This window comes from Sesamum indicum, linkage group LG5 (assembly GCF_000512975.1).
Source record: "Sesamum indicum cultivar Zhongzhi No. 13 linkage group LG5, S_indicum_v1.0, whole genome shotgun sequence".
Classification (NCBI taxonomy): Eukaryota; Viridiplantae; Streptophyta; class Magnoliopsida; order Lamiales; family Pedaliaceae; genus Sesamum; species Sesamum indicum.
The window spans coordinates 14,575,267-14,600,646 of record NC_026149.1 but is presented as its reverse complement, the minus strand read 5'-3'; the positions used below and the strand labels follow the sequence as shown (position 1 = coordinate 14,600,646).

Here is a 25,380-nt window from a genome sequence, read left to right as displayed (position 1 = left end):
CTCTGTATTTCGAGAGTCTAAAAATATTTTCTATTGTCATTGTAACTCATATTTTCATTCGATTCCATACTTTGAAAAGTCTTCTCAGTTAGTGGTTAAAATATCAATATATAATATAAACAACTATTTTTTCAATAAATCTATGCTCTGATACCATTTTCAAGCTATGGGACTAATCTGCAAAAAACACCAACTTAAGAGAGTAAAATATATTATCAAAAGATAGGGTATGGTAATGAAATTGTCAATCCAGAAGCTAAGATACTATAATCGTAACTTCCATAAACTACAGTATCAATTTTGCCATATCTTCTATTTTGGTACTAAATTAGGATATTTTAGAACGTATGTTACCGGAGTCGCAAAGTAGCCTATAGTATAGTACCAATTTTGCATTTATCCCCTCATTAACTAGAATATAAATAGATATATTATTTAGTATGAATATAATATATATAAATTTCACCGGCACCTTTTGAACTTAGATCTAAATACAGAAACATTCCTTATCTTTTCTAAAATTATATAAGGGTGTTAGTGTAATATACTTTAGGTAGTGTTTATGTAAATGTTGTGCATAAACAGGAACCTCAAAAAGTGTAACTATAATTTTAAAAAAATAGGGGTATTTGTGTATTTATCTAACATCAAAGGTTGTCAATGATATACCCAAAAAGTAAGTATATGTTTCAAAATGAGATAAGAAAAGTCATACATATTTTATGTTTCTTCTGAAATTGCCCTTCAGTTACAACACTAATTTGTTCTATGATTTTGATACACTACTCAAAGTTTTTAGAATCATAATGCAGTTAAAGTTCAGATGGTGATATCTACATACATACACAAAGCTGAGAAAGAAGTTACGAAGAAACCATGAAAGAAGGCATTGATATTGATGTAGTATAAATTTGTGACATTGCTATCCTGACAAGTAACAACCATTCAGATTCAAGAGACACAAAAAGGTTTGGACCTCATCACAAGCATGATCAACAGGTGTTCTCATTTACATCTTATAAGAGGAGGGAATTCCTTAATTTCGTCGCTTAATTTCTCATTTACAGAAGTATCGCAATAACCTTTCACACTTGTATATTCTTGTCATCGAGTGGCTCTCTATCATCCAACAGTATGATCACCTCCCAAGATCGCATCTCCACACGAGCCCAAGTGAGCCCCAAGTATGAGAACCTTCAAAAGTCAGTCCTGCATGGGACTATATCTGTTACAAAGTTAACTCAACCCCCACGGCAATCAACGAATACGGTTAGATAGTGCATTCACACAAGACTATTTGTGTTACAAGGAAAACGATGATATGATTAGCCGATGACACGTAAAGTTGGCTACAACCGGCCCAAAAGGCCTATAGCTGCACAAAGTGTAATTCCAAAACCAATGAAATTTCTGCTTACAGTGAAATGAAGAGGTCAGCTTTCATCATCCGAACTGAAGTCGTCATCCATTTGCTGCTCCCTCATTGACGGGAATAGTTGTCGGTGCATATCCAACGATGATTCAGACTGTGATTCTTGAGAAGGTGGCGAAGATGATGATGCTACAGTCTCTTTTCTTGCCGTCTTTGATGGCAACGCTGAGGAGCTTTTCACATCTTTACATACCTTGTCCAACATTAACAAGAAATCACGGACAATTGCAAAGACATGCAAGCCCTCGTCCTTTCCGGCCTTACCGTGGAAGTAGTCTCCTGTCTTTCTCACCAGATCCATTATCCGTTTCTCTTCTTCTGCCAGCCATATCATATCGGATTCTGATTGTTGAATAAAACCACAAAGATTACTGTGGAACTCACTCTCTCCCTCGATACTTTTCAAGTCAGTTTCAAAAAATTGTTTTATTTTCACAAGTGAATGATTGAGTTTCACCACTGCTTCACTTAGATTTTCGTTATCAAAGACTGCAGCCTTTCTTACATTCGCAAGCTCACTGCTAAGCCCAGAAACAACTTGAAGACCAAGGCTTCGGTGGTACTCTTCAAGTTCATGTGAAGGATCCTCAGCAAAATCTTCTGTCTTCGCACTGGACATACTCCGGCTCTCTTTTAATCTGCGAGCAGCTCTTAAACCTTCCGATTTAATTATTTCGTGGATGACAAAGTGAAGTAGTGTGGTCTTTCCATCTGTTCCTTTCACATCTGATAATTTCAAGAGAGTGTCGAGCTTGAAGGCCATAGCACCACCACGGTATGTGCCATCATTCATGCGGTTTCCGGTTTTGAGAACAGCTTCCAAGAGTTTCAGGAAGAGTCTGCTGTTTTTGAGCTCCGTGCATGCTACCTGAAAGCGATCATATAATGTTAATTCCACCAAAACATCACAGGTAGGATGATCTTGCCTCACAATAACACCAGTAAAAGCAACAAATGAGATAAGGGACGACACAAAATGTATGTGATGGTTTTAGCATACTGGAAAAATAAAGATATATCTGCAGGCCAATATGGTCCTCTGCTGGTAAGATGCTAGCCATGAAAAAGTAAGCAAATCTAATGGTAAAGCGTTATAATCCTTGTCATTCTTCAAATGATTTTTTGACACCTCAGATAATAAAATCATAATAGTCAGTGTAAAATTCTTATCCAAAGAAAAGCATCATTGTTCTTCCTAACTAGATTACACCATATGTATTTGAATCCCTGGCAAGAGTTCAGTTGGAAATTCATGGATTAGTCTGTCTAAGTTCCTATTAATGATATATTTATGAAAAAAAATTCATACTTGAAATGCGATTCGTATTAGGCAAAGGAAAGTGTGTTTTAGTAATAGGCTGCAAACAAACCTCTAAAGATGCAAAGGCCTCTTTGAGTGAAGAAAATTCCTCCTGGAATGTGCTTACAAACAACAGTGCTTCCAGACGTTTGAAGGCAAATGGAATCTCAACCAAGACCTTGAGGAACCTCTCGGCTGGGCCAAGAAGAGCAAGATCTCCAGTATATAACCTAAGCTTTAGCTCTTCGTCCGTTGTTGGTGCCATCTTCAACAAAGTCGAGACGAGCTCCGGTGGGAGCTCATTACCTGATGAATATTATTTATAACACTCCATCAAAGAAGTTAAAAGTGTATAAACTAACTTACAAACGGATAGAATAACTAAAATGGAATGTACAAAAGGGCTGGAGAACTAATAATATATTCACCAAATGATTCTACTGCCCTACTGAGGTCTACACTATACTCGGGGAAAAATGGAAACTAAATTCACTACTATGCTAATCTGTTGTTGTGGCTGTAAATTGTCAGTTCACATAGTCCTGTGCCTGTACTTCTCTCTTCCTTTCCTTCTTTCTTAGAAAGGAATAAAATGATCGCTTTCTGCCAAAAATTATTGTTATGACATGTTTAATAATTTGAAACGGAGGATTAGAGAAACAGAAGCAGCTATGATGTAAAAGCAACCGGTTCAAGCGATGTTTTGCTTAGTTAGACTGGTGTTATAACAGACAATGCAGCAGCGAAGTAAAATTGCTCTAATCTTTGTGTAGATAGAGATTGAAGTTTCAATATATTTTCCTGAGGAAATCCTAGAGGAGGTAATAGTAAGGATATTAATTTTAAGAGCATCCGGCATGGGACATACTTTACTTGTCCAGATAAACAAAGTAATTTCCTTTCCCATGTTCATCTCTTATACACTAGTCATCTAAATACAAGATAAACATTGATTCAGTGCATTTGAATGAATTGCCAAATCTATAGAAGGTACCTTCGTTGAGAGCTTCACAAACTTCTTCTGTTGTGACATTTAATGCTCTTAAAAGAATTGCTAGGTTCTGCGATTTTCTAGGATCAATAATCTTAATAAACTGTGGACCAGGGTCAAAGGAAGGTGAATCTTTTCTTTGCTCATTTTTGTTCTTATCAGCTGGGACATATCCAAAGAGTGTTTCCATCATCTCCTCATTAAATCTGCAAATTAGAAAGTGTCCTTCAGAAACATCATCCAAAATCTAAGTCTAGTCACAAACTCAGTAAAAGTACTTACTGAAATGACCCTGCTTTAATCTCATGCCAGACCATTGTTTGATCCGGGTTTGCAAGAACCTTATCCCAGAAGAATGGCTTTAACTTGGCCTTCGGAGCATCAGATTCATCAGAAACTACACTCGTCCCTCCTGTAGAAGATCGCCGATGGTGTGGGGGGGGAGGCTTTGCAGGCGCTGGTGGATTTGGAGGACGACGAACATTAGGAGGTGGTGGAGGGGCGGGAGCAGGGGGTTTAGGTGGAGGTGGAGGTGGAGGTGTAGGTGGAGTTGGTGGTGGTTGGAAAGTTGGAGGTGGAGGTGCTTGTTTTCCTGGAGGAAGTGGTAAGGTTGAAGTTTTTGTATCTGATTCTGAATTACCTTTAATTGACTGAGATCTTGACTGAGATCTTGACTGAGATTTTGACTGAGATTCTGACAGAGATTCAGCTTGTGAAGAATTGAGATTAGCATCCAATGAACCGCCAGCAGTTGAAGAAGGCTTGAAATCTTTACTGCCGGTATTACTATGCGTGGCTTTGGACTTTACTGCAGCACCTGAATTAATAAATTATACCTAGGAAGAATGAAACATAACCAACAGGATCTATGCTAAAAACTCAACCATGGTCGGTAAGATACCTGCAGAAATATTACTGGTGCTTAAGTTGAGAAGAGGCTTCACGTCTCTTTGCTCATCTTTTGGCTCAATTATCTTAGTTTCCTTCCCACAGAGAAGTACGATTAGAGCAAAAACTGCAAGTGCCGCTACTGCACTTGAAACTGCAGCAATTAGAATATACTTTGCATGACTCTTGTTTACTTGTGGGGGGGATGGAGGTGGAACTTGTTTTGGTAATTTTGGAGGACTATCCACGTCTGGTAATTCTGGAGGACTATCAACGTCTGGTAATTCTGGAGGACTATCAACGGCTGGTGGCGGTGGTGCACGAGCTCGTCCACGATCTGTAGGAGGTGGCGCCTTAACTGGAGAAGAAGGGGGCGCGTCATCTGAAGATGGAGGGGGCGGCTTAACTGGAGGAGAGGGGGGCTTAACCGGAGACTGAAGAGGTGCGGGAACTGGGGCAGCAGCAGCTCTTACAACTTGTTTGGGCACTTTGCGCCTCAGTAACCTTCTTGGTATACTAGCCAAACCAGAAAGCAGCTTTTGATATTTAGCTGACCAAGTTTCTTGCTCATCTCTCAACACACGGGATGGAAATTTTTTCTCTCTCAGACATGCCAAAGCAGTTTCCTTCTTCTTTGGAGGCAGATCAGCTATAGTCTTCTGTATAATTCTTTTCACCAACGAGGTTGGATCAAATTCAACTTCATCCTGACTCCTGATTGGCCAGTTATGTAGCTCCAAATCTTTTAACTCTTGTCTGCAATTCTTCCATACTTGTTCAGCCTGCCAGAAAAGATGTCATAAAATATTTTGGAAGCAACCTGTCATATTCTCCGACCAGAACTTCATTGAAGATACAAGTTCAGAAATGCAGTATCCATAATTCGCATAAATTGAACAAGTAAATGTGGACCTCGGTGGTGATTTGTATTCATTAAGATATCTTTGCAGGAACAAAGATACAACTTTATAGCTTTGATACTCTTTCAAGAATATTAACCTGATATATAACAATTTAACAAACACGCTCGTGCATCTTTGCCTTTTCTGTAAAATAAGATCCATTCTAATTTTTTGTTGTGTTTAATATTCATTTAGCATTGGCTAGCGTATGTACATGCGGACAAAATTAAAATCTTGCACATTGACTGTACATAGCAGTCTCACTGATTGTATCAGCTTACACATTACAGAACTATTTCAACACAACTAGTTCTTCATCTTCTGTTAATTTCTCATAAACCAAAACTCAATTTGCCAAAGAAACTGGTGCATTTGTAGCAGCATAACTTTCGTCCTGTTACTGAACTAAACCACTAGTTGAGGACCTCACTTGAACAGAAACTGCTGAGTATTCCACAAAGATGTACATCAGATTATGCAATAAAAACAAAGGAATAACAGTCATCCAATCACAAGGAAGTGATCATGGCACCATAATTAGCAACCACAGAATCTTAAACTACTCTTATTTATGGAAAGGTTGTAAGTGCCGCAAGATGATATGCTAGTTCTTCATCACCCAACTTGTTAATTCTGTCCGCTGGATCTTTTAACATACGTCGGTGATATGACTTCAGTTACTAAACTTTTAAACCAGTTCAAAATTAGGAAAAAAGTTACCTTTTCAAAAGTTCACTGAAATGATCACGGATAACATAAAATCTCTTGTATTGGCCTACAACTTAATATGAATTTATCGAGAAATCTCTAGCATAGAGCAGAATAAATGAGGAACAAGAGCAGCCTTCAACCCTGCAGAAGCATGAAGAAGTCCAAAATCTAGTTTTCTTGTTCACCTCCGAACGTACTGAAGATAAAAGGGTCGATATCTGTTTTTCTGTATATGGAGAATACACCTCAAGATATGCAAGGCAAGTATGACCAACTTGGACATAGAACCTCACCCGATTTTCTGTATGCTGCATTTTCTTTCAACATTATCTTTTATCAATAAAGCATTTTTTACAAGAGAATGCAGACTATAATATAGAAGCCAGTAATTTTCATATATCCAGTATCACAATCTGCTGCATAATGGTAACATCAACACAAAAGCAACAAATGCACAGACAAATTGCAATTTCTAGCACATTCAGGGGGGGGGGGGACCCGAATTCACATACCTTGTCTTTATCGATTTCCTGAACATCCAGAGAACCTCCATTGTCTAGGAAACTTTCTGCTAATTTCCTATTTCCTTCTGAACCATTTGCCGCAAAGACAGAGATAAAAGCAACAAAAAAGACCACAAATTTGATGTCCATCGCTTCTCAAATGATCACTATTCCGTCCTCATTGGATTGGACCCAAACGAGAACACACATAGCCATATCTACAGCTATGCATGCACATACCAATAAATCTTCTTTGTTTCAATGCGTTGCCCCCCACAAAAGGGAGAAAAGAACACCAAAAGGGGAAAAAACCCAGAAAATTTTCAGCTTATCTAGCAATTCCCAACCCAAAAAACAAAGGATGAAGAAAGATTCTACCTCAAGCACACAAATACAGGCCTCTTTTTTATATATTCTTTCAACGTCACAAAATTCCCAACAATGCTTCAACGCCCATTCCTAACCCCACAAATTTGCATGCGACCTCTTTGGATTCTTGCCTTCAATGCAAATGAAGTTCACTAATGGAACCCAGAAAATAATCCTTTTCTCTGGCCCTCCAAATGAAGGAAAAAATTTGGAAAAAAGAAAAAAAGAAAACAAAAATGGGGTCCCTTATTCAGAAACGGGTTTTGATTCAAAGAATTTTGAATAAAAATTCATCAAAAAGGGTTGTTTAAGGCTTCTTCTACAGAGGATTTCGGGCAAAAACCAATGCGTTATCGGGTCAGCAATTGAATTTCCGTTGGGAGTTTTGTTCGTTGAATTGCTGCATGTATTTCGGAGGCGAGGAAGAGACGAGGATGTGAAAATGACAAGAAAAGAAAAAGAAACGTGCGAAGAACTACGGGGAGAAGAAACACTTGCGATTAATTAAAAATAAAATTAAATATTTTTTTGTCTATTTTAATCAAATAATAAAACTTAAATTAATTTGCTGAGTTATAAAAACAAAAATATAATTCCCCCTGTCCCACTTTATCTTTCTTTACTCAAAACAAAATTTAGATGATCGTCCGGAAAAAAAATAAATAATATTCTAAATGTAATATTATTTTCAAAAATAAAAATTAAAAAGCATTAATTAAATTAATTTTTTATTTTTTAAAAATAATATTCTCCTAATCCCATTTTTCTCTTTGACTCGAATAGCAATTTACCCCTCTGATATTGAAAATGAATACATTACTTCCCCAAAAAAAATACAGCAATTTATCCCCCTATACTTTTAAAATAAGTAATTTACCTTCTTATATAGGGAGGTAAATTGCTCATTTTAAAAACAAGGGAGATAAATTGTTGTATTTTAAAAAATACAAGAATGTAAATCGCTATTTATTTTTTTTTATAAGGAGTAATTTGCTCATTTGCGATATCACAAGGAAATTGTTTGTATTTTTTCCTTTCTTAATATATATATATATATAGAAATTAGATCTTGGTAAAATAAAAACGCGTCAATGTTCTTTAATGTGAAGTACACTTGCCATGACCTTTCTGTCTTCGATCACATCCGCTTCCTTTTTATACTTTTTTTAATTTATTTAGTTGTAGAATTTATAAATTTAATTTTCTATTTAAAACTCTACACAATATTTCATTTATTAGAAAAATTCATTCATATTCACAAATACTGGTTAATGATATCACCACACCAATTTTTTATAAATTCAAAAGTATCTTTCATGATAAAATAACTAATTATTCAATTTTTCAAAATTTGCATTAATTGCTAAATTATTATTTCTTTCTTTCTTTTTATCAATAATTTATATATTTTATTCTTATTTATAATATATCTTAAAGCGTAAAAGATTATTTCTTATATGCACGTAGGAACGACGTGCCACAATGACTAGTAAAAAAAAAAAAAGTCCTACACTCACAAACAGCGGTTAATGACACTGCTGCATCAGTTTTTTTGTAAAGTAAAAAATGCCATTCATGATAAAATAACTAACTCATTCATCTTTTCAAAGTTTACATTAATTGATAAATTATTCTTTCTTTTTATTAATATAATATAATATACTGACATATATACATTTATCTTATTTAAGATATATTTTAAAACTTGAAATATTACTTATCATATTCACATAGAAATGATGTGGCACAACAGCTAGTATGTACAAAGATTATATCATTTAGTTTAGGCCAAAATCCATTTCACCCCTGTACTTTTTCGAAAAGACTAAATCCTCTTGTATTTTAAAAATAAGCTAAGAATCCCTTTTTTGATAAAGCCTGCGCAAAACTTTTCTTCGGTTTAGGAAGAATTTTGCGCGGGTTCAGTGCAAAATAGATTGGTTTTTGACAGATTTTGACCCATTTTTGGAATCTGAATGAAATATTCTTGTTGATCTTATAAGATCACACTCCATTATTTCTTTTATTTTGAGGTTATTTTATGATTGTTTTTAGATTTTTATCCCGCCTAGCTAAAAAAGTAAATAATTTTATTTTTAAGTATATTTATTTAAATATAAAAATGCAAAAAAATTCTGATTTAAATTAAAAAAATTAAATTAAAATCACAATAGAAAAATTAATATACTAAAATGTATTTTCCAAATTTAAACATCTATATGAATATAAATCATAATAAATTATATTTTTTTAAACACAGGTTTTTGCCTTACCTATTTATTAAATATATAGGATTTTTTTAAACACAGGTTTTTGCCTTACCTATTTATTAAAAAAATAGGATTTTTTTTTTCAGGTAAATGTAATTTTCATCACATAAACAGTACCGTACAGTACAACAGTGCTCAATGAGTGACGTCTCCCTCGACAGACCAAGGGATACGCTAAAGTCTATATAACACACAAGAACTAACAGAGCGAGCTAAAGAAGCACTAAGAATCCTCTGTCTAACATTTAAGGGTATTATGCAATTTGACCTTTATTTTATATTAAAAAATATTTTGCATACATATTGTGTGTGTATATATATATATATATTAAATGATGAAATAAAAAATATAACAGAGTCTGAGATAAATAAATAAATAAATAAATGCGTATAAATTAGGTCTTGTAATTAAATTACAAAGGAATATAGACAAGAGAGAACAATTAAGGTCAATGGTTGGCACCACTGCAATGAATAGCAATGTACGAGGAGACCAACCTAAATATAAATCAAATTGGATTTTTTTACTATGTGTTGTATCTTTTATTTTATTTTTGTGTATAAATATCATGTTATTAATTTTATTCAAGAAAAAAAATTGTAAATAATAAATCGAAATAGAAGATGCAACGTAAATTACAATAGAAAATCCAATATGTACATAAAACGCCTCAATTATTTTTTTATTTCTAGTATTTATTTCTTAAAATTTTATATTTTTGGTATTTTTAATTTTGAATTTCCTCTTATTCAATTTTCGTATAAATGTACAAATGTATATATATATATATATAGATTAGTATATTGAGAATTTTGAAAATATTTTTGAATTTATATGTTTTTATGTACAGAAATACATATTTAAATATGAGAAGTAGATCTAATAGATTTTATAGGTTCAACTCACCAAATTTGAGAGTTCAACTTTGTGTTCTTGAAATCGTTATCACGACTAAGCAGAAGAGGATAGGAAAGCTTTCTCCATTGATTGGAATTTGTGTTCTTGAAATCATTACTAGAAGAGGAAGATGATGGATCTTCTTCGTTTTACATAGGGCTATATATACATATTTATTTTAACTGTAATTAACAGACAAACTGCAGCTGACAACTAAACTAACTAAAATTGCAAAACCACTTATAAAAGCGTTATAACGACTAAGCAGCTAAGAAGCCAACGACTAGTTAAAAGCGCATTTCCTCAACTTGAAGTCTAAGTAGGCGAGTGGGCTTCTGCTGTGCATCTTATTCCTTCTTATATCAACTTGATGGGTAAAACCCATTTTATATGCAGAATACCTAAATTATTCTTAATGAAGGGCAATTTAGTCATTATGCCATATCAGACCCGCGTACCTTATAAAGGTGGGTCGAACAACTTGCAATCTGGATCCGAATCTTATACGAAGACCCCGACATGAGATTCGTCCGATTGAGAGTGACGGTTCACTAGATGGCGATACGTAGCCCATACAACAGTATCCATCTGGGCCCTATAAATACCCCAAAATGCTATATTTTGGGTAACTGATTCATAGACTTTTCTACCTACTATTTCTAATCGCACATTTTTACCTCGATCACACTAACTTGAGTGTCAGAGGGTTGTTGTCGGGGACGTACCCGACGAGCTTCACGTTCTTGTTTCATTCTCAGGAACCCAATACTCGATCTTGGTGGAGTTAGCAATTATCCGAGAGGTCAACCTTCAAGGTCGTTGAATTCGATCAAGATCAGTTGGCGCCGTCTGTGGAAATACTTGAGGATTGCCAGTTTTAAGATGGAAGGCTCATCGAGGAGGAATGTGGCAGAGAAAGATACGCCAGTAAGGGGAGGAGCTCCAATGATACAATTAACAAGAGATGAACTCCAGAGGATGATGGAAGAAGAGAGTAGAAATGCTATAGTGGCGTATGAGAGGAGGGCGACCACGCCCATGGTTAAGGATACAATTAAGAGGCAATTGTTTGGAGGCAGAGATGTTCAAAGATTGTCAGGAGAAGCGAGCAGAAGAGAGTACGGGAGAAGTCGCGGACCAATACCCTCAGAAGCGGGTTCGAGCAGCCAGGTCAGAGCTAAGGCAAGGGAGCCTGTGATATCTCGCGCAGAAGTGGAAAGTGTGGGAAAGCAAATTGAACTCCTTGGAAAACAAATTGACGAGCTGAAGAGGCGAGGAGAGCTGGTCACTCATAACAAGAATTCTCCTTTTTGCAACAATATATTGACTCAGGTGGTGGAGTTCGGGTTTAGAATGCCCGATCTGCAGAAATATGATGGAACGAGGGATACTCATGAACATGTGGCTGCGTTCGAACTTGTAATGAATTTAAACGGGCAATCAAGTTCTATAATGGCTAAGTTGTTTGTAACTACCCTCACAGGTAAGGCCCAAGAGTGGTTCACTAGTTTGCCCAGCGGAAGTATTGAAACATATGAACAGTTGGTGCAGAAATTCAGTTTTCACTTTGCTAGTAAAAGGAGGCAAAAATGATCAGCAACTCATTTATTCAACATTCGCCAGAGGGAAGACGAGTCATTGAAAAACTTCATGGGGAGGTTTAATAATGAAAAATTGGAGGTGCAAGATTTGAGGATTGATATGATGGTAAGCATCTTGATACATGGGCTGAAGAAGGGTCCTTTTACTTCTGCGCTAGCACGTGACCCCCCGGGCGATGTGGAGCAGTTGATGGCGTTAGCTCAGAAATATATTGATAAAAAGGAGATGAATGCAATGAAAGATATGGAGCGAAGGAAAAGGGATCAAGCGTTTCGTCGACCTAGTGCACTCGTGAAGGTGGCAATTAGAGGTCGAAAAACGACAGAATTTGCGAAACACCGGCCCAGATATCATAACTATACGCCTTTGGCAATGACATGAATTAAAGCTTTGATGATAGTGGAAAATGCTGATGTGCTGAAATGGCCAAGACACACCAGGTATACCCCTTCCAAAAAAATTTCCAACAAATATTGCAGATTCCATTGGGAAAGGGGACATGACACAAAGGATTGCTTTCAACTAAAAGACAAAATCCAAAGGTTGGTCAGGCAGGGGTATTTCTGGGATCGTGTACCTAGTGGTTGCAAGACGAGAAGAGATGAGACAAGGAGAAGCAGGTCTAGAAGTCGGGATCGCAACCCAGGCCCTGCGAGAACGGATAAAGCGCCGGTAGACAGAAGTAATGCACCAACGAAGGGGGTGATCTATACAATAGCAGGAGGTTCGAGTGCAGGCGATTCCTAGAGAACAAGAAAGAGGTATGCGAGAGCTTCGGGATCGGATAGAAAGAGGGAATTTGTATTGAATGTGAAGGAGGAAGAGGCGATCTCTTTCAGCAATACAGACCGACCTCAGGACACAGGCTCGTTGAACGATCTAATGGTTATTAAGATGGATATAGCGAACTTCACAGTTCATAAAGTGTTGATTGATAGTGAGAGCTCAACAGATATCATATTCAAAACTGTGATAGATAAGATGGGGCTTGATAATGCTAGGCTTGAACCGGTAAAAACTCCTCTTATGGGATTTGGAGGCAGCAAGGTCGTTTCGTTGGGCATGATAGAATTACCTGTTTCTATGGGAGATGAGCCTCGGTGCCGAACGATGATAGTTAAGTTCTTGGTGGTCGAAAACCCATTCACTTATAATGTGATACTAGGGAAACCAAGGTTAAACTCCTTTCGAGCAGTGGTTTCGACGTATGACATGAAAATAAAATTTCCAACGGATAATGGTGTGGGTGAAGTGTCATGCGATCGAAAGGAGGCAAGAAAATGCTACAATCTCGCGGTAAAAGGAGGATCCGAACAGAAGAAGAGAAAGGTTGTAGAAAACCCCGAACCAAGACCTTATGAAGCAAACCACATGAAGCCAAGTGAGGAGCACAAGGCAGTTGAACTCGTTGAAGGGGATCTAAGCAAAACTACCCGAATTAGAACTTGGATGGGAGGGTTGGAGACTATTATGATCGATTTTTTGTGAAAAAACGTGGACATGTTTTCCTGGAGCATGTCAGATTTTAAAGACATCAATCCAGAAGTTATTGTACATAAGCTCAATGTGGACCCCACTGCACAACCCGTACAACAGAAGAATAGGCCTTATCATACATCAGCATAATATATCGATGTACCGACACCATCAGAATCATTTAATATTTTCAAGTAATATTGCACATACAAAAATTAAGTTTTTCAATATGTATGTGATTTATGAAACATATAGATATATTGTTGAGTTGATGATCATATGCATGAAAATCAATTATAATTGTCAAAACTTGGAGTGCTCAGCTCACTTCCCTGCAGCTTCTTGAAATGCTTTTGTGCTTCTATGAAGCTAAGACTTAGATGAGGCCCCATTGATAAGCTTGTTCCATTCTGATCTTCAATATCCCTCATTGAATTCATCCTGAAAACAAAGCCATTTATGCAGCAAATTATTTAAGAAATTATTGAAATTTGATCATATGGGAAAAAAAAAAGGAAATTTTTCATGTCTTAAAAATGTCGAGGAAATTGCATATTTCGTAACATAACTTAGGTCCAGTACATTTTCAATTCTATTACTTACTAAATTACCGACAATAGTCCAAAGTTTTAACTTCGATCTATCTGCCAACTTTAGTTAGGAAATTGACGGGACAACGACGTGCAAGTCACGTGCTCGATATCATTGCAGAATGTAGGGACATGGCTACATTGCTTGCACGTGATTTTTTCCCTTCAATTTTCTAATGGAAGCTGACATGATGACTGAATGTGATAATTTTTAAAGTTATGGAATTATCTTCGAGAAATCTGTTAGCAATAAGTCTAAAAAATGTATAGATTTATAGAACGAACAATGTAATTATCCCTAAAAAGTGTATTTTATAAAAAAATATCGTTCTATTGAGATGTAAATACATTTCTTTCTCCATTTTTAGTTTTCGTATTCACGATGTTAAGAACCACCCAATGTATTTTCAAGTTTAGAAATAATTAAATCGATATTTCCTTAATTATATGCAAATCAAAGAATATATTTTTAATGTTTAAATAATTGTATTAAGGACATTCTCAAAGATTGATGTTTTAATTAAATTCAGGGGTGTTAGTATAATTTTTCTAACTCTAGGGACAAGGTTTATAATTTTATTATAATCATAGGATACATAATTGAATTATCCAGAATTAGAAATAATCTCATTCTCATATTCTTTTTCAGAAAGCCATTTTCCTTAAAAATGAAACCAAATAGAACCTACAGGAAATTCTAGTCTGGATCTAATCCGATCAAATTTGAACCAGTGTGATTGGTGTATAGTTTGATGAAAATGAACCATCACATAATAAGTGTGATACACTTACTCTATGATTGGTTTGATCAGCCAAACCTTATCCGAACAAGAATTTTCCTAGAACCTACATTATTATGATCCAATTTATTTAAAGGGTAAATTACAACAACCTTTCACGAGGTTTGGCATAATTAATATATACCCCTTCATTATTTGAAAAATTACAAATTACCTCCTGATATTTGATGAAATTATGTAATTCTTGTATGAAGATATAAAATTGTCAACTTTACCCTTACTGTATTTTTCTCAAAAAAACAATAAAAATTTGTAGAAAAATCAATCAGGGTGGATGAAAAACTTTTAAAAATTGTACAAAAGATTATCCATTCAATCTATTAAAAAAGTCAGAAAATTTTAAAAGATAAATAAAACTAGAATTTTTAATACACAATGGCATTTTGTTTAGTTCATCATAAAAAAATGGATGAAAAACCTAATTAATTCGGCTAATTGTTAGACAATCGTTAGATTCAAGGGCAATATTGATAAATTTTTCAAATAAGAAAAGGTATTCGTAATTTTGTCAAACCTTAGGAGAAGTCATTGTAATTTACCCTCGTTTAAAATTTAGAAATACGTTCTAAAATTCAAAAAGAAAAATAAAAAATTGAGGGGTTATAAAACTAAAAATACCCATTTTGGTTCCCATCAATAGAGTGATCAGTCACTGAAACAGCATCCTCCATCTGGACTGTTGCTGCCTGCATCTACCAATTTAACTGCTAAATATAAAACATATACATGAAAAAATTATATTTTTGGTCCTTCAATAATATCACCAAACCAATTTTAGTCCCCTTGTTTCATGAATTACATTTTTTATCCCTAAACTTGTCAATTTCGAACAAAATTGCCCCCAACCGTTATACTAATGGAGATGCGATGGACGATAAAAAGAGAGGAAATACACTTGATTTTGACACTAAATTTGCTGCTAGCAATGTATACCTGATTTTGATGTCAAAATCAAGCCTATCTATTTCCCCTCTTTTTCACGTCCACGTAACACCTCACGTGCATATTTCTGTTAGTATTTTAAGGAGACATAACGGTTGGGACCAACTCTGTTCAAAATTGACAAGTTTAAGAACCAAAAGTGTAACTCGTCAAACAAAGGGGACCAAAATCATTTTAATAATATCGTTGAGGGACCATAAATGTATTTTTTTTCCCAAAATGTACACACACATATATTTATAGGAAAAAATGCAAGCAATCCCCTTGTGATATCACAAATGAGTAAATTACCCCCTTATGAAAAAACAAATAGCGATTTACCTCCCTGTATTTTTAAAATACAATAATTTACCCCCCTATGATTTTAAAATGAAGTAAATTGTTAAATTTTTTTTATAGGGGAGTAATGTGCTCATTTTCAATATCACAGGGGGTAAATTGCTATTCACCCTATATTTATATATATAAATACAACAGAACTCCCTGTAAATATAATAGTAGATAAAAAGACGTCCCACGAGAAGAAAAGAGATCAATGTGTCTCTAAACTTTAAAAAAAAGGGCAACACGACTCGGATAATAAATTTTCTTTTGTAAAATTCAGAGATCACGTTGTCATTTATTTATTTTATTTTTTTTTTTATTGAGAAAAGTTTGTCTCTATTAAAATTTTTACGGGGGAGTAAAATAGAATTTACCTCAGCATTTTCATTCCTTTCATGAATAAGTTGGTTGCCTAGCAATTTGGCCTACAATAAAGGATTAAACAACATGAATAAATGCTCATGCATGATCAAGGTTCTTTTTTTTTTTTTTAAATTAAGAATTTATTAGTTATGGACTAAATTCGGGGTAAATAATTATTATTAACTATAATTAAATAAAATTGCTGCAAAAATTTAGATTATCCACCATGAAAATTATTTTTGTCATATTTATAAGCCACAATAAATATTTTTGTCATAACTTTTAGCTATGACAAATATTTTAGCCACACTTCCAAAGACTACGGCTTAGTCAATAACTGTGTACTATGGCTATTTATCTTTAATCATTACAGTTAGCCATGATCAAATATTAAATTTCTTCTAACGACACATATATTTCGCAATGTACTCGACACGAAAAGCTTAAAAATTGATACTACCATTCACCACTAATTCTATCCCATAGTTTTCTAATGATTAATTGTTATGATCAAAAGTAAAAAATCAAGAAGAACACTAATTAACAACGACTATGCAAATTATTAGCTATTTTTGTTACAGGGACGAGGTCAAAACATTGGTTGTAACACGAAAATCATGACAAATATTTTGGTTATAGCTAAATTATCATATTAAATATTGATTAAGTATGGTCAAAACTGAAGCTTTTCGTATTAGTTTGTTTGATTACATCAAGTAGTATTGATTTACTTTAGTTCTTACATCGTCGTCATTTATAAAGTATGTTGTAATTCAACTTTTTATAGTGAAACAGAAACTCAGTACGGCAGAAAAAGACTACAAAATTAGAGGAAAGTCGCTATTTTCTTCCACCAGACGGCCACGTGCATGGCACATGCACACTTCCGTCAACATTAGCGACCCACTAACGAAAACAACAAAAAATGCCAAAAAAATAATAATTCGAGGATCAAAATTTCAACATCAAATTATTTGAAAACAAAAATAACAAATATATTCGAGGACCAAAATCGTAATTATTCCGTAAATACTACGTCAAAAATAGTCGAGGGGCCAGGACAAAGTGTATTAATTTCACCCTTTTTTTGTTTAATCACGTCGGTTCATATTCAAAAACACATGAAAATCGATCCGTTCACACATATTTTCATTTTTCATACCTATAAAAAATCAAGTCAAATTCTTTTATCCAAACAAATTCATATTTTCCATACAAAATTCAATATCAGAAAATACTGAAAATTAGATTTGAAAATAAAAACACTAACCTTGGACAATTGTATACGCTGAAGGGCGCTTGTGAGGAACTGCTGGTACACTCCACCTTCCAGAACTGAATTGATTTTCTCTATATCAGGTTCATAATACCTGTTTAATAAATAAACAAACGTAAATTTTCTTCCATTTTATCCCCCCCCCCCCCCACTTTCGTAATAATCACAAAAAATAAAAAAATTGATGTGGTCGAGAGTTTTACGAAGGGATAAAATTGAAAATTTTACTTACGGCACAATTATACACTAGGTGGAACACAATTTTCCAGGAGGTCTTTTTGTGAGAAAAATGACCATTATTCATTAAAGGGACCATTTTTCTCACAAAACAACCTCCCTCGAAAATGGTATTTCACCTGGTGCATAATTGTGCCGTAGGTAAAATTCTCAATTTTATCCCTTTGTAAAAACCTCGGCTACATAAAAAACAAATAACTAATAATATATAAGTGTAATTAATATTTCTAACCTCATTTTCTCCTGTGACTCACGTTGTTTCCTGTTGAGTTTATCCAGTTTTTCTTCAAGATCCTGAATTTTAATTAATTTTGACACTGGTCAAATGCAATTTCGAGTCCCAGTAAATATATATTAAGCGACAATAAATTTTATATTGTTATTACTAACTGCCATGGCACGTCGTGCCTGCGGCATATATACAGTAAATAATTTTTCATATTTTCAAATATATTAGAAATAAGAGCAAAATAAAATGTATAAACCAACAAATGATATTTTCTTTTTTTTTAAAAAAAAAGAAAGATATAAAAGAAACCAAGTTAAGGTATTATCAACACAATAAAAAATAACAGTGTGGTGGTGTTAAAACTGATGTGAATTCACTTTTGTTAACAAAAAGGAAAAAGAAATTACAATTAATTTTTAAGATTATCTGATTAGGTATAATTGTCATACTTAAAAATTAGTGCGACCGTGTTATTAACCGTCATTTATGATATAAGCTTGTACACAATAATAATCATTAATAAAATCGAGAAACTTATTATTTTGACAAAATAATTTTTTTTGTCACTAAATATATATAATTAGTAACAATATTCAGTAGAAAAAAAAAATTACTATTACCTACAATATTAACAGCTATGGTTGGTAAATGTCAACTACTATTAATTATAATTAAATAAAAGTGATGCAAAAAATTAGCTTTTCCATCATGAAAAAATTATTTGCCACGGTTAAGAGCCATGGTCAAAATATTTGCCATGGCTAAATGTTTTAGCCACCCTCACAAAAATCACAACCAACAACCGTTAAGTGGTCATGGTCAATAACTATTTGCTATGCCTATTTGTTATTAACTACAACAATTAACTAAAATTAAATATTATGATTCTTCTAGTGATTAAAAATATGACCTATTTTTGTTGTTAGTAATCTTCTCTTGTTTTATTGAATACTAGTCATTTCTGCATGTATATAATAAATAATTTTTCATACTTTAAAATATATTATAAAAATAAGAGCCAAATATACAAATAAATATATTACATTGAAAAAACAAAAAAAAAAAAGAAAACTAATATATTAGTTAAAGTATAATTTGGAAATTTGAGTATGTTAGTTATCTAATTAGTTGGAGGGCATTTTTTACTTTACGAAAAAAGGTGTGGCAGTGTCATTAACCGTCATTTGTTAGTATGTATCTCCTTTTTCTTTTATATTAGTATAGATTATTATAAATTAAAAAATAAAAAAGAGAATTATTTCCCACGTTATAAGTGACTTTTTATATTAGTATAGATTATTATAAATTAAAAAATAAAAAAGAGAATTATTTCCCACGTTATAAGTGACTATAACTTAAAAACAATGATAGAGATCAATATATATACTTTCGATCACGACCAAACAAAATCAATACAAGCTTAGGTATCGACCATGGCTAGCCAACATTGTCATGATTTTTAGCAGTGTAATTTCACTTTTCGTACCAAAGTATACCCCTTTTCAGTTTGAGTACCCCAGGTTTCCAAATCATTAGATTTGATATCCAATGTTTATAATTTTCATCCACCTGAGTACCCTCTATTAAGTTGACTGTTAAAACAAACGATCAACCCAATTTTAGAAATAGGCGTGAGCTTGTCTATATAAGGACATATTTGGCTGCCATTTTATTCAACACACGAAAAAAATTATACTTTGATTCATTTTAATTTTAATTTTATAGTTGAGGACAATAATTTAAAATAATACATATTTAATTCAAATTTTAGCAAAAAAAAATACTAATTCAAATCGTTATAGAAATATCAATTCAAATATTCCTCCGAATTCAAATTATTATGAAAACAAAAATGTGTAGTGAATGTAAAGATAATCGCCTAGTAATAATTCAAATAAACTAGCCGTGCAAAAAGAAAGAAAGAAAAGAAAAAGTGCTTTTTCTAGTAAAATTGGTATTTTTTTGATAAAAATTGGATTAACTATGTATTTATTTTTAAATTATTGTACTTAATTATGAATTTGAAATTGAAATGAATCAAAACATATTTTTTTCGTGTACCGAATAAAATGACAGCCAAACATGTCTTTACATAAACAAGCTCCTGCCTACTTTTTCCTCTAAAATTGGGTTGGCCCTTTGTGTTAACATTCAAGGGAACTCAGGGTGCTTAGGTGGATGAAAATAAAAAAAGTTTGAGTACCAAATTCGATAATTTGAAAACTTGGGGTACTCAAACTGGAAAGGGGGTTTATTTTAAGTACCAAAAAATAAAATTATCCCAATTTTTAGCTAAGGTCAAAATATTTGCATAATATTTTGCCTCACTCATCCAAACAATGACTAAGAGTCGCAGCACAATTATGATTAACTAATATTTTTCATAATTTTTTATTTTTTAATGATAATTAATTCATAATAAAAAGATGGTACCTCGATACTGGAATTTTTGGACAGTAGATCAACAAGGCGATATAATTTTCATGCGAAACAAAGAGAAAATCTGGTCAGAAATGTAATTATCTTAAGTAATGTAAAGGGTAAATTACAACATATTCACTTTAGGTTTGTGGTATAATTACGAATATCTTCTCGTCGTTTGAAAAACTATAAATATCCCTTAATAGTTGATCAAATTATGTAATTTTTGGATAGATGTATGAAATTGTCAACTTTGCTCTTACTGTATTTTTTTTTAAAAAAAAAAATCGGATGGAGTGGATGAAAAATTTGAAAAATTATAATAAAAATTATCCACTCAGTCCGTAAAAAAATTCAAAAAAATTTTAAAAAATAAATAAAATTATAATTCTTAGGCCACAAAAGCATTTTGGTTTGTTCACCACAAAAAATGAATAAAAATCTAAAGGTGATTAACGGATTGGACTAGTTTTTAGACGACTAATAAAATCAGAGGGTATTTATAAAGGAGTTTTTAGACGACTATTAAAAGCATTTTCATACAACAAAGGAGTATTTATAAACAGGAAAAAATATTATTTTAGTCTGTTAAGTATGCCTAATTTTAATTTTAGTCCAATAACTATGTCTATTTTTGTTTAGGTCAAGTAACTTACGAAATTGCTTACTTTTAGTCCCCTGGCATATTTTCGGACAATTTTACCCCTATGAGTGCATGTGGACATGTTGTATAAGGGTAAAATTGTCCGAAAATCTGACAAAGAACTAAATGTAAGCAATTTCATAAGTTACTGGACCTAAACAAAAATGAACTTAATTATCGGACTAAAGTTAAAATTAGGCATACTTATCGGACTAAAATAATACTTTTTTCTTATAAATATGCTAATTTTCAGAAAAGATCGTTATAATTTGATTGAGTGTAAAATAAAATTATGTGTATGGAAGGAGAGAAGGGGTATAGTTACGTACATTGCTATCTTTTCCAGCATTTCTCCTTCGTACTTTAATTGCTTGAGCCTTTGAGACAAGAACTATACGTACAAATGAAAAAGTCAGTACATACATCAAAATACAGATTTGTTATCTCAATTTTCAATTTTTCATATTTTCAAGTGATTTTTTTTTATTATTTTGGATTATGATATTTTTTGTGGCATGTTTTTTCAAATATAATGATATGTAATAATTTTTTCTAATGAAAAAACAAGGTATTATGTAATAATTTTTTAGCAGCTAATTATATTTAAACTCCCTCTAAAAATATTCTATTATATTTTTTTAAAGAAGTTTTTAAATTATATTTATACCTTTTCTGAAAATTCTCAATTTACACCTGACTCCATTCCGTTAGAGTTTGAATGAAAAGTATTGACGTAAGCAAAAAAAGAATTACATAAATTTTTAGTTCTGCCCTCATTTAACATTCCTATGTCTATTTTTGTAGTTACAAAGGGATAAATATAAGGATAAATTACGAAAACATCCCCTGAAATTTATCATAGTTACGAATACCTCCTTGTTATTTGAAAAACTACAAGTACCCCTCCTGATGTTTGAAGAAATTATATAATTTTTGGATGGAGGTATGAAATTGTCAACTTTTTCTTTATTGTATTTATTATTTTTTTAAAAAAATTTAAATATTTATAAAAAAATCGAACAGGGTGGATGAGTTTTTTAAAGATCATGAAAAAATTATCCACTTAATAAAAAAATCAAAAAATTTTAAAAAATAAATAAAATTATAATTTTTAATTCACGAGGGCATTTTGGTCAGTTCACCATAAAATAGATGAAAACCTAATGAGGTGGACTAATTGTTAGACTGCTATTAAAATTAGGGGGTATTAGTAAATTTTCAAACAACAAGGGGGTATTCGTAATTATGTACGAAACCTCAGGAGAGACAGTTGTAGTTTATCCTAAATGTAACATAGATATATGGAATGAGGATAATATTATTACATTTTCCTTCCATACGTACAAAATTATTACATGAAAACGTTAAATGAGGGTTAAAAAATTGGAATTTCATGTAATTTTATTTTGCTAACATCATATTTTTCATCTAAATTCTAACAAAAAAAGAGTTAGCTGTAGACAATAAATTTTCGGAGACGGTGTAAGTGTAATTTCAAAACTTTTATAATAGAAAATGTAAACTTAACACTTTCAAAAAGAATTTAAGTGTAATTAATCCTAACTTTTTATATAAAAATATGTATTGATTTTCTGAAATTTATGATCAAATCACACAAGCAAAACGCCTAACGAGACATGATATCACAATTTAAAATTTATATAACTGAAATCGCCTTTTGAAAATGAAACCAAACAAAAAATCTTCTATTTTTCAGAGGGAAAAATACAAACAACTCTCTTGTAATATCGTAAATGAGCAAATTATTCCTTATAAAAAAACAAATAACGATTTACCTCCTTATATTTTTCAAAATAAAGTAATTTACCTCCCTATATAAGGAGGTAAATTGTTTTATTTTAAAAAGTATAGGGGGGTAAATTACTATATTTTTTTTATAGGGGGATAATATGCTCATTTTCAATATTACATGGGGATAAATTGCTATTCACCCATTTTCCAAACCATAGTGTTTGAAACACAATGTTAGGTGTTCCCTCAGAGCACAGCCTAGTAGGTGGTTTGAGCCTCAATACCTCTAAAGTTCAAAATCTGAACGTATGCGTGAATGAGGATGAATGCATGCAGAAAAAAAAAAAAAAAAAAAAAGAAAGAAAAAAAAAAAAAAAAAAAAAAAAAGAAAGAGAGAGAGAGCACGATACGAAATTATTATCGACGTACGTTACGTACCTCTTCATTATTAATAGGCCTGCATGGATGTGAAACAAATCGTAGAGAATTGTTAGAACAATTATTTGAAATAAATAATATATTATTTTTAAGTAAAAGCAATTTTAATTGGATGAAATAAAAAGGTTAGAACAATGATGGTAGAATTAAGCACACACCCTCCTCTTAGCTCATCAGGCCTGTCAACGAAACGAAGGAAGATATCCTCAACCCTGCTCATCAACAAATTAAATATAAGTTATTCTCAACCAAAAACACTCATTAATTCACAAAGAATTAAGCACTTATTACTCAGCTTATACATCTGTCGAAAAAAGGAAAAAATGCAAGCAATCCTCTTGTGATATCGCAAATGAGCAAATTATCCCATTATAAAAAAATAAATAACGATTTACCTCCCTGTATTTTTTAAAATACAATTTTTTTTTAAAAAATATAGGAAGTAAATTGCTATATTTTTTATATGGGGTAATATGCTCATTTTCAATATCATACGGGGGTAAATTGCTATTAACCCGTAAAAAAAATGTTATTTCATTATCTCTTTTTTAATTTTTCACCATCCGACTGAATTAATTGCCGCAAATTCTTACTAAATTCAGGAGATCCTAAACTAAAGGGTGGAAAGGGTGGAAAATCCAGGATGATATATCGAATTGGATTTTTTATTCAAATTCCGTTATATCTTTTATTTTATGTAATATATATGCCATGAATACAAATATTACGTCATTTGTTTCATTTAAAAAACAGATTTTGTATGTACGACACTTAGACTTCCTCTGAAAATGCAAAATGACATTTTCTATCAAAAACGTTTGAAAATTGCATTTACATGCCCTTCGAGAATTCACTATTTAAACCTGATCCTCTTTTCTTAAGATTTAGAAGAAAAATGCTGAAATAAGCAGAAAGTTTGATGTAATTTTACCCCTCATCAAATATTTTGATGTAATTAATAATTTTATACTTCTGAAGAAAAAACTGTAATAATGTGAACCTCACTCCATGTATATATATATAAATATATTACGATTTATTCCTTTATAAGTATAAAAATATTTATGAAAATATTAAATGAGGTGCAAAATTAAAAATTTATGTATTTTTCTTTGCCTACGTCAGTATTTTTCATCCAAATCCTAAAAGAAGGGGGTCAGGTGTAAATCTAGAATATTCAGAGGTGTAAATGTAATTTCAATTTTTTTTTGAAAAAAAAGTATAATTTTAATAATTTTAGAAATAATTTAAGTGTAATTAACTCTAAATAGAATAGAAGGTATAATAAAATTTGAAACAAAAAATTTCAGTCTGATGATTTATTATATAGCACAACTTAGAATATGTCTCAACCTTCCGTTGCTAGCGAAGCTAGTGAGGCGGCCGGTGGGCGAAAACATGATTAGGGCAACATCCGTGTCGCACAAGACGGACAGCTCGTTGGCCTTTTTGACAATGCCATCCTTGCGCTTCGCGTACGTTACTTGACGGGAGGTCGGGTTCTCTATTCGCCGCATCGCGAGCTTCTTGCGCCCCATGGTGGGAGAGTCACATAGAAGAAAAGAAGAGGAGTTGAATTGAGAGAGGAAGGGCAAAATTTTATGGCTTTGCTGCGACATGAAAAAGAGTCAACTCATTTAATGTTGATCCAAGCCATAGATTAAATGCTCTATGATGACTTGTTGTGTGCCAAAATTTCGAGGACACACAATCAATGGAGAATCTGTGTTGGGGTTTGAATTGCCCAAGTGTTGGTGAGTTTGTGAACAAAAATTCAATACACAATCTCAAACCGAGATCAGTAGATACCCTCTGGGCTTTTTGCTGGGAAGTATTTAGGGTATGTTTGGAATGGTTTCATCTTCTGTAATGGAAATAGAAATAAGTACATTATTTTTTATTTTTGGGTTGGAGTTCTTATACGTATATTTTTTGTAATTTGAGAATTTATACCTAATATACCCAACGTTTGTTACCGTTTAATCAATAGATCCATTTATTAGTAAAATTTATGAAATTTCCT

General features: G+C 32.7%; 2 protein-coding genes across 2 annotated transcripts; both read right to left on the bottom strand.

The window, feature by feature from the left end:
* On the bottom strand, window positions 889–7,550 carry LOC105162644 (formin-like protein 3). The gene is made up of 7 exons (XM_011080726.2): window positions 6,737–7,550; window positions 4,625–5,393; window positions 4,006–4,540; window positions 3,727–3,929; window positions 2,803–3,038; window positions 1,419–2,300; window positions 889–1,209 (listed from the first exon to the last, which is right to left on the bottom strand). The coding sequence occupies exons 1-6, from the start codon at window positions 6,875–6,877 to the stop codon at window positions 1,434–1,436; spliced, it is 2,751 nt and encodes a 916-aa protein (XP_011079028.1). The 5' UTR covers window positions 6,878–7,550; the 3' UTR covers window positions 889–1,209; window positions 1,419–1,433.
* On the bottom strand, window positions 13,633–24,895 carry LOC105162760 (agamous-like MADS-box protein AGL104). The gene is made up of 8 exons (XM_020694129.1): window positions 24,711–24,895; window positions 23,516–23,569; window positions 23,358–23,376; window positions 18,107–18,168; window positions 17,632–17,731; window positions 16,373–16,423; window positions 15,351–15,424; window positions 13,633–13,783 (listed from the first exon to the last, which is right to left on the bottom strand). Exons 1-8 carry the CDS (start codon window positions 24,893–24,895, stop codon window positions 13,633–13,635), a joined length of 696 nt encoding a protein of 231 aa, XP_020549788.1.